Raw genomic sequence first — 18,819 nt, 5'->3', positions numbered from 1 at the left:
TTTCAAATTAATATAACGTCTTAACTTCTAGTACCTCAAGATATGACTATATTTGGAGAGAATGTGTATTGAGTGCTTAAGTTAAAAGTGAGGCCCCGTTTCAGTCTGACTGGTGTCTTTATAAGAAGAGAATATTTGCATATAAAGAGAAAGGCCAGAAATGTAGGTATACAGATAAACAATGAAGTGAGGATGTATAAAAGATACCACACATTGGGTATATTAAATACACAAGTATAAGTATAAGTCAAAAAAGTATAAGTCAAGGAAGAAGTTGCATAAAAAATGAAAACTGCCCACACTTTAATGCAGGACTTCTAATATGCAGAATTGTGAGAAATTAAACTTGTGTATTTAATATACCCAATGTGTGGTATCTTTTATGCAGACCTAGCAAACTATTGTTAACCCCTAACCTCACTGTACTCTGATAATATATTATCAAGAACAAAAAATATAAGTACTAACTACAAAGCAAATTAGTCACAGACATCAATCACTCTCTACATTGAAAATCTGTTGCGGTAGGGCACCAAAGTAAACAACTCTGGGTGGAGGGTGTGGGTGGAAGCTCAGCTTCACTCTGGGGTGGGGAGGACGGGATGGGACACAGTCTTTTGGTGGTGGGAATGGTGTTTATGTATACTCCTATTATCTCATAGTTATATAAATCACTAGTTAATTAATATGAGAAGGGAAAACTGATCGAATGTCTCAAACGTTTTAATGCACAGACCATAGACTGAGTCTTTGGAATGCTGACTCTCTTAAAAGCTTAGGTCAGGGATAACAGAAGCAACCAGTGTCATTACTCTATAAGACACAGCCACATATATATATAGTCAAAGGACATAAATCATGGTGATGTTGTGTATGATTCAGCAAATCCTAACAATGGAATTTTCAAAGTTAACCCAATTGTCAAATAATCTGATTATAGCAATGATTATCTATTACCCTTTTAAGCCCTAAGACAGCAGGAACCTCCCGCTTCCTCTATAAAGCCTATATTGCCCCCAGTCCTCGAACCTCCAGGGTGGGGCTCACTTTCCTATGTGCTTCTCTCAGTTCATACCAACGGACACTGCATCTGCTGACCCCAACCTAATCAACGCAATGAGTACCAACCTGGCATGCTTCACTTAGGACTCTGTCCAGAGACATCAGGCATGGAATATCAAACTTTCAGCCTCACTACTCCCGTGAGACCTTTCCTTGCTCATAGGATTCTCTAATTCCATTTCAGCTGGTTCATTTCCTAACAAAGTCCTAAAACCTAGATATAGACCAGGTCCCATTAGATAGGGCATAGGTTCATATGTATCCATAAGTTAGGGCAAAATATATACCTGAAAGCAAAAATGCACAATAGTCTGCAGTGAGTCAGTATATGTAGCAAGCAAGTAGAAAGACCTAAGAAGGCACCATAAAGTTCCTAATGAAATAGTGTCTACATAGACTTAGATACCCTCCTCACCTAGGTCCCATTACACTTCCTTCACTCACTCCAAAGCTAACCTTCTCAAAGTAAGGACTGCAAAAACTGAGTAAGGGCAAGAGACTGGCATACTTTAATGATGACTCTTTAGTCACTATCAGGTCATCCCATCACCTGGGGCCCTAGTCGGAGAGTCCTGAGATTCCCAAACAGACATGATGGGTCTAGACCTCGAATAGATCCCTTTCTCCATTGTTACCAGTCATCTCTGTCAGGAAGAATACAATAAACCCCTTTGTAGGCCCCCATAGGACCTTGCCCTCAACGTGGATCAACAATGGTAGAGAATGTTCCATCCTCTGAAAGGAGGCTGGGCACCATACTCTATGTTCCACCTGAGGAAGATGGGTCCTGAAATTGGGGCAGCTTGGAACGTTCCTACTCATGACTACTGAATGTGAGCACAGATCTATAGGGATGCAGAGGCTACATAGGTTCCTAAGCTGAATATGGGTCCCAGATCAGATCAAATCGATGGGGTTTACAGTCAACAATATTTGTACACCTTTCCCATATTTGGGAGCTACTCTCTTCCCTGATCCAGCTTTCTAGCCCTTTTTTTCAGCCATGAAATCATCTCCCCAGACAATAACTTGGGTCCACCTGTATATCAGGTGTCAGGCTCAGAACAACAACAACAACAAAAGCTAGTATAGCCATGGGACCTTTGGAATATAACTAAAATAAGCCTACCACCTATCTACAAAATGGAGATCCCCAAATCTTCATCTGCAATAGTCCAACCTTTAGGTTCATGATTAGTCAACAGTTTGTTTGGCTTCATATGTTAACTCTTCTTTCAGCCACTGGGTTCCAGATGCTAGGATGATGCCAACTGGATTTCCCTGGGCAGAAGACCCCCACCAATATGTCCTGGAGGCCCGCTTCTCCAGAGCCCCACCCCACTATGGAAAAAGAAAGACAGGCTGGGAGTATGGATCAACCTGCCAACACTCATGTTCAGCGGGGAAGCAATGATAGAAGCTAGACTTTCCATCTTCTGCACCCCATAATGACCTTGGGTTCATATTCCCAGAGGGATAAAGAATAGGAAAGCTATCAAGGGAGGGGATGGGATATGGAGTTCTGGTGGTGGGAATTGTGCGGAGCTGTATGTACCCCTCTTGTCCTATGGTTTTTTATCAGTGTTTCCTTTTTATAAATAAAAATTAAAAAAAAGAAAATCTGGTAAAGTCCAGCCACCTGATATCTCCAGTAGGAAAATAATTCTGGTAATTATTCTAATATTCCCAAATCACCAACAGTTAGTCCCTGATCATAACATACTCTCATCTAGATGTCTCCAGTTTATTGTTAAAATATTGTTTTATTAGGGTGGAGGGTAGATAGCATAATGGTTATGCAAACATACTCTCATGCCTGAGGCTCCAAAGTCCCAGGTTCAATCCCCCACACCACTTCTTCTTCTAGCGTTGCCCCGCACCACCATAAGCCAGAGCTAAACAGTGCTCTGGTAAAAAAATAAAAAAACAAACAAAAACCCTAATAGTGAATATGCATAATTTTAAAAAATTGAACAAAATATTGTTTTATTGCAAACATTCATTTCAGCACTGTGCCTAGAAAGTCAACTGAAGTGTACAAAGTTATCCACCACTATAGTAAATAGTCTCAAACTACTTTCCTCTTTGAAATCTTGTGTCTTCTTACTTTCTGTTCAATTACTATGAATCACTTCTTGGTCACTGACTTTCTCTTAAGAGGTCTCCAGTTGGTTCTAAATTGTGACTTCTAAATATCTAAATCTATTATCATTTTTAAAGTCTATAAGAGTAAATGAGCTTACCACAGAACTCTGCCATGCTCCCCTGCTGAGAACATGGGCACTGGTATTAAGCAATGATTTTGAGAGCTAGAAATTCGTTATTTTTATCTTTTGCCTTATTTTTCCACTGTGTTTCAGACAAATAACATTCTCAGTTTTATACATAAGGGTTATATATGTGCATGTTAAAAATCACATTGTAATGAAAATTTTCATATAAGATGTTTTACTTTTTCAAAAGGCCAAGTCAATGATTTTTTTAATTTTTTTTTCTGCCGAAATTAGTACGTGTATACATCACATTAAAACTCAGTCAGGTCCAGATGGTTTCACTGATTAAATCTATCAAATATTAAGAGAAACTATAAATGTTCTTCACAAACCCTTCCAGAAAATAAAGGAAGGAATATTCACCAACTCACTCTATAAAACCAATACTACTCTGATATCAAAACCAGACCAAGGCAACACAAGAGAACAAAACTACAGCAGATAATTACCTGTCAAGAATACTAAGGCAAGAATCCTCAACAACATGCTATCGAGTCAAATCAAGGAACACATAATAAATATTATAGCTCATGACAAAGTGAGATTTATTTCAGGAATCCAAAGTCAGCTCAACATATGAAAAACCGATTAATGCAACATACTGTGTTAAAGGAATAAAAGACAAAAATACATTATTCTTCTAACAGAAGCAAAAAAAAAAATTGGGCAAAATCCAACCCTTAAGCAAATACAAATGGAAATGCCATATGACCAAGCAATTCCATTGCTAGGCATATACTCAGAAGATGTAATGACACTGATTCAAGGGGATATACACACCCTTGTGTTTATAGCAGCTTTGTTCACAGTAGTAAAAACCAAAACTCCAAATATTCTTTGACAGATGACTGGATAACAAAAGTTATGGGACCTCCCCGGCTCCCCACCTGCAGAGGAGTTGCTTCACAGGAGGTGAAGCAGGCTTGCAGGTGTTTATCTTTCTCTCCCCCTCTATGTCTTCCCCTCCTCTATCCATTTTTCTCTGTCCTATCCAACAACAACAACATCAATGACAATAATAACTACAACAGTAAAACAAAAAGTGCAACAAAAGGGAATAAGTAAATATATATTTTTTAAGTTATGAGACATACATTCAACAGACTATTATGAAAAAATAAAAAAGATGATATTGTGTCCTTTGGGATAAAGTGGATGGAATTGGAGAAGATTATGCTCAGTGAAGTAAGTAAGGAGGTGAAGGACAACTACAGAATGGTTTCACTCATATATGGAACATAGACAATTGAATATACAAATGTTAAAAACAAAATATCAACCTATTTTCAATACTGTGGCAGAACTACAGTGGTTATCTATGGGTGTGAGGATGGGGACACAGATCTTTGGTGGTGGGAGTAATGAAAAAAATAAATTAAAAAAAGATACCTATAGTCTACACGGCTATGAAGAAATGCTCCACTTCTCTTATCATTAAAGAAGTGCAAATTGAAGCTACTGTACACTGTGATTCCATCTCACACTTGTAAGAATGACCTACATCAACAGAACAGGAAATGACAGGTGATAAGTGAAGTTGTGGAGAAAAGGGACTCTACTGTATTGCTCGTGGGAATGCAAGCTGGCGCAGTCCCTCTGGAAGACTGTATGAAGAGCCGTTAAGTAAATAAGAAATGGAATTAACTTATGATCCAGCAGTACCACTCTTAGGTATTTATTCAAAGGACTCTGATTTGAAGGAACGTATGTGCCTCTCTGTTCACAGCTGCATTATTCATAATAACCGAAGAGTGGAATCAGCCTAAATGCCCATCAGTAGATACTGGCTAAAGAAACTATAGGATATATATATATCCATGGAATACTATGCTGCAATCAAAAAAGGTGATTTTATGTCCTTTGGGACAACATGGATGGAACTGGAAGTGATTATATGTAGTGAAATAAGGAAAAGGATGAAAGACAATTGCTAGATGTTTTCACTCATTTTTGAAATCTAGAAAACTGGTGCATATTAATTAGCAAAAAAACTCGTGAGACTGTTTCTAAGGCTTTTTAAAAACTATGATGGTTATCACTGGGAGGTGTGAGGTTAAGTACACAAAACTTTGCAGATGTGTGGTCTGGAACTATACCTCGTTATCTTACAATCATGTAACCCACTGTTAACAGTAAATATAAAATAAACACAAAATATTTTTAAATGGGTCATACAAAAGGTAAACTTACAAAAATCTCTAGAAGAAAACTTAGGAAAAAATCTTTGTGAAATTAAGTTGGGCATGAAACTCAAGATCTCCACCGACAGCATGACCCATACATTTAGAGAGTAGGCTTCTGGAGAGTAGGGCGGTAGTGCAGCAGGTTAAGTGCACGTGGCACAAAGCGCAAGGACCTCGGTAAGGATCCTGGTTGGAGGCCCTGGCTCCCCACCTGCAGGGGAGTCACTTCACAAGCTGTAAAGCAGGTCTGCAGGTGTCTATCTTTCTCTCCCCCTCTGTCTTCTCCATCTTTCTCCATTTCTCTCTGTCTTAGCCAACAACGACTAAACAATAAAAAACAACAAGGGCAACAAAAGGGAATTAAAAAAAAAAGTAGGCCTCTGTCACAATTTGAAACAGTTGTATTCCAGAAGGTAGGATTAAGTAAACACAAAGTCTAGCCACTGGGTTAAAGAAAAAAGTTTGCAGACTACCTATTTCATGAAGGAATTTTAGTCAGAAGGCATAGACATCTCCTAAAATTCAATAGGGAGACAACAACCCAGACTGGTGAAATAGCTTACTTGGATAGTGCGCTGCTTTGCCATGTACACAACCCAAGTTTGAGCCTGCACCCCCTCTTCCTCCTCTCCTCCCTCCTCCTCCTCCTCCTCCTTCTTCTCTCTCTCTCTCTCCCTTTTCCTTTCTTCCCTCTCCCTTACCCTCACCCTCTCCCTCTTTGTCACCATCAAAAGGAAAACAGAGATGGAAGAGGGAGGAGGAGGAGGAGACAACCTATACTTAGATGAACAAAATAGCTGAAATGGGTACTTTAGGAAATAAAGCAGAAAGCATAGAAATTAATAAGCAGATTAGAAGGAGCCCAGCATCATCAGTTATTAGGAAAATGTTAACTATAATTGTAATGAGATATCATTTTATATCTACTAGAATGGCTGTGTGGCCTTTTGCATCTTTTGCATATTTTCACAAAGCATTTTTTTTTATTTCAGGCATATTCTACCCTGAAACTGGCAATGCTCTCAAAGACTATGGGCATTAGAGAGAGAGAGAGAGATTACCAACTGTTGAAAATGTGGTACAACTGGAAGTCTAATACATTTCTAATTTTATTGTAGCTATTTGGGAAAAACAGTTTGGCAGCCCCTTAAATCTTAAACTCAGACTTACCGTCAAAGGAGACAATTATACTCCTAGGAACCTACCTATGAAAAATGAAATGTGCCTTCACAAAACCCCGTATATAACTATTTGTTTTATTAATCATGATAGTTTAACTGGAGACAATCCAAATGTAGTAAGCCAAGTAAATTGGTGACGCAAGTATAGCATATCTGTAAAAATCAGTATGTTGAATGTAAAGAGGCAGATTAAAAAAGATCACAGACTTTATCATTCCTTCACTTGAAATGTCCAGAAAAGGCAAATCTATAGAAACAGAAAGTAAATTCAGTGGTTTCTGGGGCTGAGCGTGGGAACAGGGACTAAATGCAAATGAGCATGAAGAGTTTGCTGATGGCGTGATGGAACAATTCTAAATCTGCACTGTGGTAATGGTTGCACAACTCTGTAAATTTGTTGAAATCTGTTGTGTTGTGGACTTTTAAAGTGTGACATTTAGGGTTTATAAATTATACCCTAGTGGAACAGTTTTTTTAAAGAGACTTGTTTATTTTAATGAGAGAGATAGACAGGAATATGTATAGAGAAAGACCAGAGCATGGCTCTGGTTTATGGTGGTGCAGGGGATTGGACCTGGGGCCTCAGAGCCTTAGGCATGAAAGTGATTTCTATAACCATTATGTTATCTCCCCAGCACATGTTACAATGAGCAAGTACCCAGATTTGAGCCCTTGGTCCCCCCCCCCACCTGCAGGGGGAAAGCTTCAGGAGTGGTGAAGCAGTGCTGCAGATGTCTCTCTTCCTATCCCCTCCTTTCTCTCTATGTCTGCCTGTCTCTATCCAATCAATAAATAAAGACATTTAATTTTTTAATGAAGAAGACGAAGGAAGGGGAGGAGGAGGAGGAGGAGGAGGAGGAGGAGGAGGAGGAGGAGAAGAAGAAGAAGAAGAAGAAGAAGAAGAAGAAGAAGAAGAAGAAGAAGAAGAAGAAGAAGAAGAAGAAGAAGAAGAAGAAGAAAAAGAAGAGATCCTGAGGCATACACAAGAATAAATGTTGCCAGTAACAGAAAGTAGCAAATAGCAGAAAGCATAGTCACTGTTAACATACTGGCCCGAAGTTCCCTCACTGCACCACCGCAATAGCCGCTTACTGAGTTCACCACTTCTGGTCTTCCCTCAACAGACCTCTGCCCGACATGATGCTATTAAAACTCAGTTCGGGTCATTTCACTCCTTTGCTTAAAATGCTTCAGTAACTTTCCGTCTCATTTATTGATAGAATAATGTGCTGGGTTTTCAGTATGCTTTTAAAGCCCTCTGTGATTACTCTTTTCCTCTCTCCCTCAGCTCCAGCTGGGCACAAAATCTACCTACTGTTCCCCCAAACACTCTAGATGTGTTGTCACCCTAAACTCTTGGCTCTGGATGGTCTCTCTAACTGGAACTCCTTCCCACCAGATTTCCGTGTGACTTGCTCTCTCAGCTTCTTCAAGTCCCAGTTCAATTATGAACTTCACAGTGGAGTCTACCCTGACTATATTCATATACTTACACAGAAAAGGGAACCATCACCAAAACAGAAAGGCATCCTACAGAATGGAAGAAAAATCTTTATATGACGTACATCAGATAAAAGGCTAATAGACAAAACATAGAAAAAGCTCACTAAATTCAGCCACCACAACAAAAAATTCCAATGCCAGTAGAAAATGGGGTGAGGACATTGTCAGAAACTTCATGGAGGAAGAGATTCAGAGAGCCAGAAGATATATGTGCTCAAGGTCAAGGACAGGAATAAGTGTTAGAGAAGATGTGGGAGAAAAATGGAACACTTCTACACTGCTAGTGGGGATGTAAATTGGTCCAGTCCTTGCGGAAAACAGTCTGGAGATTTCTCAAAACACTGAAAAAATGGACCTACCTTATGACTCAAAAATTTCTCTCTTGGGGATATACCCAAGGGGGGAAATTTTATCCAAAGAGATATATGTATGCCTATGTTTATAGTGGCATGTTTTGTAATGAACCTAAATTGAAAGAAACCCATATGTCCAATGACAGATGAGCGGTTAAGAAAGTTGTGGTATATATACACAATGGTGTTCTACTCAGCTGTTAAAAATGGTAAAGTCATCTCCTTAATTCATCCTAATGGAGCCTGTTAATTGAGATATGCCAAAAAATGAGAAAAGAACAAATACTGGATGTGTTCACTTATAGGTGGAACTTAAGAAACAAGGACAAGGGGCTGGGTGGTAGTGCACTCAGTTAAGCTCACATTACAGTGTGCAAGGACTTTGGTTCAAGACCCCGGTCCCCACCTGCTGGGAAGAAGCTTCACAAGTGGTGAAGCAGGTCTGCAGGTGTCTCTCTGTCTCATTTCCTGTCTATCTCCTTCCATTTCAGCCTTTCTCTGTCTCTATCCAATAAATAAATAAATATAATAAAGTAATAAAAAAGAAAATCACAGGGGTGATAAAATAATGGTTATACAAACAGACTCTCATGCCTGAGGCCCCAAAGTCCCAGATTCAGTCCCCTGTACCACCATAAGCCAGAGCTGAACAGTGCTCTGGTAACAAGCAAAATAAAATGAAATAAACAAACAAAGAAAGAAAGACTGACAGTGAAAATACAAAGTAAAACTTGGACTCAGTCTGGTGTTATACACCAAAGCAAAGGACTCTGGGAAAGGAAGGGAAGGTAGGAGCTAGATGGTGTTTGGGGGGCTGGTGCATCATGGTACAAAAGAGCCTAAGTTGGGAGTGAGAGGGTTTTTCAGACACCTATCATGGGGAGATGAAAAATTGAACCCATGTGTCAGCAACTGTACTGTAAATCATTAAACCCTCAATAAAACAATTAAAAAGTTCAGTGCTCACTCTTAGAATTCTCCCACCTCCCATCAGTACTTCTTTTTCTCCAATGCACTTATCACCTTATAATATATATTATATAGCACCTTGTTTTGCTTCTGGTCTAATCCTTCTTCGTGATAAAATGTAGAGCAAGGAACGTTGTCTGTTTTATGCACTGCAATGGTGCCAATGCCTACGCAGTTCCTGGTATGTGGTAGGTACTAAAAACAATTGTATTGAATGAATGCCAGAGACGAGTTCCTATGCACATTCATACGAGGGAGGCTTCGTTAGGAATGTACAACTAGTATTTGAGAGGGAGTGTCAGCTAGAGCCAGAAAGGAGAGACTTGAGCAGATGAGAGAGAAATCCAGAATGGGGAGGTTCTTGAGTACATTGTATATAAATAGTGAGTGCATAAATAGTGAGTGTGTTTTGTACATGGCATCTAGTGAGAGTGTCTGCCCTAGATGGATTGTGAAGATATGACTCATTGAAACTCCATCTTTGTTGCTACGGAAAGAGCTTCTACTGACAAAATATCCTCCAGAGAAGTTGGAGTGCTCTCTGCTATACCTATAATGACCACTAGGGAATGCCCAAATCCAGAATGCTTAACCATTAAGAATGAAATTGGGCTCCCTGACCACAGGCAGCCTGGGGAGTCCTCACCGGGTGACAGGTGCCTTAACAGGCAGCTCTGGGAGAAGAACTGATGTCACAACTGTGTTTTCTCTACTCTTCTTACACCACGCCCACCTCCCACTAAGCCAAACACATTACTCACGTATGATGAGTGTCCTTGGCAGTCAAAGTCCTTTAAAATGACGCTCAGTTTTCTGCCAACTCTTATAAATAGAACCCATACTTGAACTGTAATTGATTTGGTTCCTCTGTCTATAGGTTTTGTCCCTCCACCATTTTGGTTCTCCATGCTATTTTCTCTGCCTATCACTCCTCATCTAATCCTTATGGTGTCCTTCCCTTTAAGGCCCAGCATAAAGGTTGCCAAGTCCACAAGTCTTCCCTGATCACTGCCACTCTCTCACTGCTCACTGCCTTCCTGGAATCCTGGGGCTCTCTTCACCTCCCCTAGTCAGAAGTTACTTGGTGAACCCTAATTCAGACACTGTCCTTATCCAAGTCCTTCACTTAGGGTCACCTTATAAAATTAGAAATTTATCATTTTTTGTGTTATCAGGAAGTAAAGGGGCAAAAGCCAAAAATGAACTTATGCACGAAGCAAAAAAAAAGAAAAAGAAAGAAAGTCCTACTCTACAGGAATGATAAAAAGAGGTGGGGTTTAAGATAGCATAATGGTTATGCAAAGAAGTTTTCATGCCTAAGGCTCCAAAGACCCAGGTTCAATTCCCTGCACCAGAAAAAACCAGAGCTGATCATTGCTCTGGTAAAAAAAAAAAAAAAAGGAGATGGAATGATAAAAAGAAAAGAAAAAAAAACTGCCTTTTTTTGGTGCAGTGTCAGAAATAGAATCTAGAAGCTTGAGCAGGTGCTATGCATTGAGTCACTCCCCCATTTGAATTTTTACTTTATATTTTTAGGAAAGAGGGAAAGAATGAGACACTAAAACGCTGCTCTACCATCCCATGAAGTTTCTTTTGACCCCGTCCGTCCTTTGAGCTCTCAGATGATGCTGGGCATCCAACTCAGGGCCTCATTCATGAAAGACAAATATTCTTTCCACCGTAGAGTCACCTCTCCAGTATAGGAATAATCTTTTTTGGAAGGTCTCCCTTAAAGAGAAGGTCCACTGGAAGGGATACTATCTCCAGCTGTCATAACCCTGCCCTGCCAAGTTTTGCCTCCTTCCAGGCTGGCCCCCATAACTCTGCAGGCCTCCTCCCTGCTGCCATTATACACTCTCGTCCAACTGCATGAGAGCTGGGTTACAGAGGCCTCTAATAGATAGCTGGGGCCTTTTTCCCTTTTAGCCTCCTCCCACCTGCTGTTCTCTGTGCTTTGTTCTTCAGAGCCATGATAAAGATCAACAGGGAAATCACATCAAATGTGACAATGTGCCATGGAAAGCACGTACCAGAAGTGTGTCCTGGGGGCAGTCCGAGGGAGGGAGGCTGTCTGGCTATGTTCATGTCAAGATTAGTCCAAACCAGTTCCTGGACAACCAGCCCATCAGGGATGAAGGGGCAGGGAGAGAAAGTTAGACCAAGATAAAAGGAAAATCAGCTTGTCCTTTTTGATGGATGCAACCCCTCAGTGAGACGGTGTTCTCATCATGATTTTGCAAGACTGGGAATCTTCAGCTCAGATACACAAAAGGGCAACAGTCAGATTGTGGTTGAGATGGGATTTGATGAGACCAGGCACACTGAGAGTCATAGGAAGAAACCAGATCTGAACGTGACTATCAGTGACTGCAGCTACCAGTCTCTTGGTGCTACAGGCCGCGATTTCTGTATATCCAACTCGGGTTTACTGTCCTCTATGAATCCCAACTCAGTGGCAGGCGCATCAAGCGTCCTCAGCTACTTTGCTTGGTTGATAAGCCACCAAGGTGACAACTGATACTTACATTGCAAGATGTGAGACACCATCAGCGCTGTACAGTTGTCACTGCATGGGAGTCTTCCTAATGCCAGATCCTTCTTTATTTGCAGAGTAAAGAGATATCTGCAGAGTGGTTGAGAAGGAAAAAATCTCCTGAGAAGGCAACAGAACAAGACAGAGAAGGCTTCCCTCTCTCTTTTTAATATTAATGATTTCATATAGACCTACAAAAATTACAAGATAGCAGGGGCACAACTCTACACCATTCCCACCACCAGATTTCTGAATCCCCACTCCCTCCATTGTAAGCTACAGCAGTTCTCCTAAGGTTGCAGGTATGGGTTAATATTATTTCTACAATTATCTTTCTATATTTGTATATACCTACTCCTTTTTCCTCCCTATGGTTCCATCTTCTCTTCCTTTCCAAGTCACACATACACCTACTACGATATCCAAATGTCCTTTCCTTTTTCCTCCCCTCTCTCTGGTTCCTGATAGAGTTGGAGTTCAGAGCCCTTTGGTCATCTTCCAACTACCATTTTTCCCCACTGTGAGTATGGATCAAAATTATTTGGGGGGTGCAGAAGGTGGGAGTTCTGGCTTCTGTAATTGCTTTTCTGCTGGACATGTGCATTGGCAGGTCGATCCATACCCTCAGCTTGTCAGAAGCCTTTTCTCTTTCCCCAGGTCCAAGAGGATTCGGGAGAGGAATGGTGCCCCTCCCACCTCAGTCAATGAAATGCTTTTCAAGGGGCAGTGAGTAATGCCTAGGCTTTGCTTCAGCTCCAAACCAGCACCAGACCACAACTTGACTGTGCCAGTGCTCTGGTCAGCCTTGCAGCCATTAGGAACTACCCTGACCAAGCCCTCCTGCCAACCTGAAGGCAGTAACCAATTATCCTTGAGTGGTTTCTGCCATGGTACAAAGCCACACATACCCATCAGCCAAAGAGGAAGGGAGATTGAGTAAGAAAAAACCTGCTCAGGGGCCCAGCACCACTCTGTTTACAAAATACTCTATCAAGTCCTCGCTATCATAGCCATTGAGGAGGTTGTCAGGGCAGGAACCCTCACATACCAGTTTACAATTATGGAATGACTGAGGTTAGGTGAATGGGTGGGATCACATCACTCCAAAGATCAAGAAACTAGCCAGAATTTAAACCTGTCACAGAATCCAGGCTACCTCTGATAGCCAAAGTTGTGGGTCAGAAATCAAGGGCTAAAGCCATGCTTCTACCCACGTTATTCCATTTACTTAATTCTCCTTCTCTGTCTCACCAGAGCCCGGCCCAGTGTTTTGCACAAAACAGGGATGGAATTACTGTGTAGTGGATGCAGTGAAGCCAGGCTACCCTTTCTGCCACTGACAGCTCATTAGGGATCCATAAAGGACAGAGTGGTATCAAGAGCCTTGTCTGTCAGATAGCAGACATGTTTTAAAGACTTGTCAAAAGAGGATCAACTTTTGAAAAAGATATGTATATTTAAAACTCAACAAAAAAGAAACAAAATGCAGCCATTGGATGCTTCCTTCCCTCATCCCAAATGGATTCAGAAATACTTTATTTTATACATGAAAGCATTCATTGAGTATATGCTATGGATATTTCCCTGTATACGATGATATTTTCTAAATAAAGTTCTATATGGATTTAAAAAAAAGACAATTAAGCCTTGAAGGTAATGCAGTGAATCAAAATTAATTCCAAGAGATAGATGAAAATTCAGATGAGAAAAAACAGGTAAATTAGTAGGTGATTATTCAATTTACAAAAGCATTAATCACCACAGTCCTTTAAGTGCAAGCTCTACTAATGGATTAGAAATGGTTCAATTAGAAAAAAAATATTTTGCACATTACTCTCAGAAACTCGGGCATTGGCCTTGAGCAAGGAACCTCATAACGTGAACTACAGTTAACTATTTTTTCTCTTTATTTTTTATTGAGAGGCTGGGCAACCTCAGTGTCCAACAGTAGTTAACTAATCTTAAATGGACCAGTGCAGGGGTACAAAGGAAGTCTAACCTTTGCCATAGCTTTCTTTTGAATATAGATGTGAACAAGAACAATCAGCCTTAATAGATAAAGGGAAAGTGAATTTCTTTTTGCTAGCAAGAAGGAAGGGAAAATTCTTGTCATTTGACACATTCCTTGTTGTTAATAAGGCAGCTGCCTGCTACAAATTCCAAATTCTTGCTCTGAACAGCTGATGAATCATTTATCATCACAATTGATTTCTCTCTTCTCTCTCTCTCTCTCTCATTCTCTCTCCTCTCCCTCCCTCCCTCTCTTTCTCTTTTTCTTTCTCTTGGGAAAAGTTTATCTCCACCAAAATTAGTCTGACCCCCTACTGAAATTGATTACTAAAGGCAAACTAATAGAGATACCAAAATATCAAGGTATCTCCAGAGAGAGAGAGAGAGGAGAAACATATAAATAGTGGCTTCTTCCAAGATCCCTAAAGAAAGAATTCCTTTTGTATAAAAGGAGTGTAGGAGCAGTGAAATAGCTCACTTGGGTACTGCACTGCTCTGCTATGTGTGCAACCTGGATTTGAGCTCAGTTCCCACTACATTTAAGGAAGCATGCATTCTCTCTCTTTCTCTCTCTCTCTCTCTCTCTCTCTCTCTCTCTCTCTCTCTCTCCTCCCTCCCTCCCTCCCTCTCTCCCACTCCCTCTCCCTCTCCCTTTCCCTCTCCTTCTCCCTCTCTCCTTCTCTCCCCTCTGGCACTATCTTTAAAATGGCAGGAGAGGGTAAAGAAGAGAAGAACTAGCCAAAAACCATGTTAGAGGAATACTTCTGGGAGAATAATTAGCATCTTGTGATCTCAGCTAAGTCTCTTTAAGCTTCCAGGAGCTGTTTCCTTATCTGTAAACCAAGAAGAGTGGACCAGATTATGACTTATATCCTTAGTATCTATAAGAGTATACTATTTATACTTTAACGATGACTCTTTAGTTACTATCAGGCCACCCATCATCTGGGGCCCTAATCGGGGAGTCCTGAGATTCCCACACAGACATGATGGGCCTAGACCTCTAACAGAGCACTCTCTCCACTGTCACTGGTCATCTCCATCAGGAACAACATAATGGACCCCTTTTTGGGCCCCCATAGGACCCTACCATCAATGTGGATCAACAATGGTAGAGAATGTTCCATCCTCTGAAGGGAGGCTGCATAACATATTCTATCTACCACCCGATGAAGATGGGTTCTGAAATTGGGACAGCTTGGAATGTTCCTACTCATGACCACAGAATGCAAGCTCAGACCTACAGGGATGCAGAGGTCACATAGGCTCCTAAGCTGAATATGGGCCCCAGATCAAATCCATGGGGTTTACAGTCAACAATATTTATATACCTTTCCCATATATGGGAACACCTGTCTTCTCCAATCCAGCTTTCTAGCTCATTTTCCAGTCATGATATCTTCTACCCAGACAATATCTTGGGTCCACCTACATATTAGATGTCAGGCTCAGGAAAAAACTAGTATAGTCATGGGCCCTTTGGAATATAACTAAAATAGACCTACTATCTATCTTCATAACGGAGACCCCCAAATCTTCATCTGTAATATTCCAATTTTTGGATTCATGATTAGTCAACAATTTGTTTGGCTTTATATGTTACCTCTTTTTTCAGCCACCAGGTTCCAGATGCTACCATGATGCCAGCCAGACTTCCCTGGGCAGACAGACCCCACCAATCTGTCCTGGATCCCTGCTTCCCCAGATCCCCGCCCCACTAGGGAAAGAGAGAGACAGGCTGGGAGTATGGATCAACCTGCCAATGCCCATGTCCACCGGGGAAGCAATGACAGAAACCAGACCTTCCACCTTCTGCACCCCATAATGTCCCTGGGTCCATACTCCCAGAGGGATAAAGAATAGGAAAGAAATAGGGGGGAGGATAGGATACGGAGTTCTGGTGGTAGGAATTGTGTGGAGTTGTGTCCCTCTTATGCTATGGTTTTTGTCAGTATTTCCTTTTTATAAATAAAAAATTTTTAAAAGAGTATATCATTTAAAATGTAGAGAAGATTTTGTAGGAGTGTGCATTGTCATTTATTTGCTTTTTTTTTTTTTTTTTTTTTCTTATTCTTTTTAACCAGAGCAGTGCTCAGCTCTGACTTATGGTCACTCTGAGGATTGAACCTGGGACCTTTGATTCCTCAGGCATGAAAGGCTTTCTACATAATTATCATGCTATCACCTCAGTCCCATCATTTTAAAAGATTTATTTGTGTATTTTAAGTGAGAGAGGGAGAGACCAAGACCGAGACCAAGACCAAGACCATAGCAGTATATGCACTGCTGAGGGATCAAATTCAGATCATACATGTGAGGTCTGAGTTCTAACACTGAGTCACAAGATTTCAGGGGTAGAGTTTCACACCTATATCTGTGTGTGTATAAATCACTACACACATACACACACACACACACACACACACACACACACACACACACACCACCACCACCACCACCACCACCACCACCACCACCACCAAAGGTTAGTGCCCATCTCCCTCTGATAACCATCACAGTTCTCACAGACATAATTTGGTTACCAAATTGTGTTGCAAGTTAATTTTCTGTATTCTACATATAAGTGCAACCATCCAGTAGCTGTCCTTTACTTCTTCACTTATTTTATCTAGCATAGTCACTTCCATTTCCATTCTTTTGTCCCAAATAGTAGTCTCATATTTTTTCATTTGCAGGTAAGTATTCCATCGAATATGTATCTCATAGCTTCTTTAATCTGGTCATCTGGCATTTAGATTCCTTCTATATTTTAACTGTGAATAATGCAACTATGACCATAAAGGTGCATGAAAGGTCCTTTCAAAATAGTGTTTTTGTGTCATGTGGATATATGCCCAAAATGGTATTAGTGGATTATACACTATTTCCATTTTGATGTGTTTAAGAATTTTCCATAGGCCCTTCACCAGTTTGCATTCCCACCAGCAGTGTAAGGAGTCCCCTTTTCTCCATGTTCTCACCAACACTTGTCATTTCCTGTTTGGTCAACGGAGGCCATTCCCACTGGTGTGAGGGCAATTTATCTTTGGGCTTCTAATTGATATATTCCTAATAACAAGGATTGTGGACTGTCCTTTTTCACATGTCTGTGGGTTGTCTGAATGTTTTCTTTGAAGAGGGCCAAGTGATGGCATACCTGGTTAGGAGCACATATTATAGTAGTGGTCAAAGACCCAGGTTCAAGCCCCTGGTCCTCACCTGCAGGGGGGAAAGCTTCAGGAGTGGTGAACTAGGGCTGCAGGTGTCTCTGTCTCTTTCCCTCTCTGTCTCCCCCTCCCTTCTCAATTTCTCTCTGTGTCTATCCAATAAATAAATAAATAAATAAAATTTGGGGGGCAGGTGGTGGCACACCTGGTAAATGTACATGTTACAGTGCACAAACACCTGGGTTCAAGGCCTTGGTCCTCACTTGCAGGAGGAGAGCTTTACAAGTGGTGAAGCAGGGTTGCAGGTCTATGTCTCTTTCCCTCTCTACCTCCTCATTCCTCAATTTCTTTCTGTCTCTGTCCAATAATAGATAAATAAATGTATGAATGTTTTCTTTGAAGAACTGTCCATTCATATCTTTTGTCAAGCTCTTTTATATTGTAATTTTAACTGTATTTTTTCATAAGTATAAATTTCATTTTATAGCTAAAACAATATCTCACTGGATAGGTGTAATGTTTTTCTATACTTATGGCACAGGTTTGAGCCCCAGCACCACATGAGGGAGTGACATGGGGTAAGAAGAAGCTCTGTTGTGATGGTGTCTATTCCTCTCTATGTCTCTCTGAATGGAAAAGTGACTTGTGAGCAGTAAAACTGTACATCTCTCTCTCTCTCTCTCTCTCTCTCTCTCTCTCTCTCTCTCACACACACACACACACACACACGCACGTGTGCACACACACACACTCCAAAGTGCTTTATACTTTTCACTTCAACATTTTTACTAGTGTGTCATATTTTACTTGTGCTGAAATTAGTGACAATTTATTATGAAGTAATTATAATAAAACCATCAATGATTGTTAAGTATACATTGTAAATTACTGGTGAAAATTGCCTTGATACTTCGTTTTTATGAGTGATTTGCTTTCTGCTTATAAGATACAGACATACAAGGACAGTTTTCAGGAGCCATGGAAAGTAGTAGACATCATACTTCTACTGTCTAGCTATACCCTGAGCGGAACAATGATGTAGCTACATGTTTAGTGATGTTGTAGTTAACAGCATAATCCCCAAGTGGACATCCAAGTTGACCACCACCCCTCCTTCTCCCTGAAGTTCCCACTCCGGGGTAAGTTAACATTTGGGGTAACAGGTGTTGGTACACCCGTTTGAGTGCACATGTTACTGCTACATAAACATGTTACCATGTTACATGTACATGCAACCATAAACAAAGACCCAGGTTCAAGCCCATGGTACCCACCTGCAGTGGAAAACTTCACAGGTAGTAAAGCAGGGCAGTAGAATATATAATATATATATATATTCTCCTTCCCTTCTCAAGTTCTTTCTATTCTATCAAAATAAATATTTTAAAAAGAAATATATTGGGAGTCAGGCGGTAATGCAGCGGGTTCAGCGCAGGTGGCGCAAAGCGCAAGGACCGGCTTAAGGATCCAGGTTCAAGCCGCCAGCTCCCCACCTGCAAGGGAGTCACTTCACAGGCGGTGAAGCAGGTCTGCAGGTGTCTATCTTTCTCTCCTCTTCTCTGTCTTCCCCTCCTCTCTCCATTTC

At 40.8% G+C, this 18,819-nt stretch overlaps 1 protein-coding gene across 1 annotated transcript in view; it reads right to left on the bottom strand.

Annotated features, from left to right (window-relative positions):
* The window catches only part of FRMD7 (FERM domain containing 7), a 41,341-nt gene that overhangs the window by 16,567 nt on the left and 5,955 nt on the right, over positions 1-18,819 (bottom strand). The window contains exon 5 of the mRNA XM_060182637.1: positions 12,050-12,147. Within this exon, the coding sequence (XP_060038620.1) occupies positions 12,050-12,147 (98 nt within the window). The remainder of the gene's footprint in view (positions 1-12,049; positions 12,148-18,819) is intronic.

Source organism: Erinaceus europaeus, chromosome X (genome assembly GCF_950295315.1).
Source record: "Erinaceus europaeus chromosome X, mEriEur2.1, whole genome shotgun sequence".
Classification (NCBI taxonomy): Eukaryota; Metazoa; Chordata; class Mammalia; order Eulipotyphla; family Erinaceidae; genus Erinaceus; species Erinaceus europaeus.
Note: the sequence above shows the minus strand (reverse complement) of the source record. Positions and strands in the feature narration are given on the sequence as shown.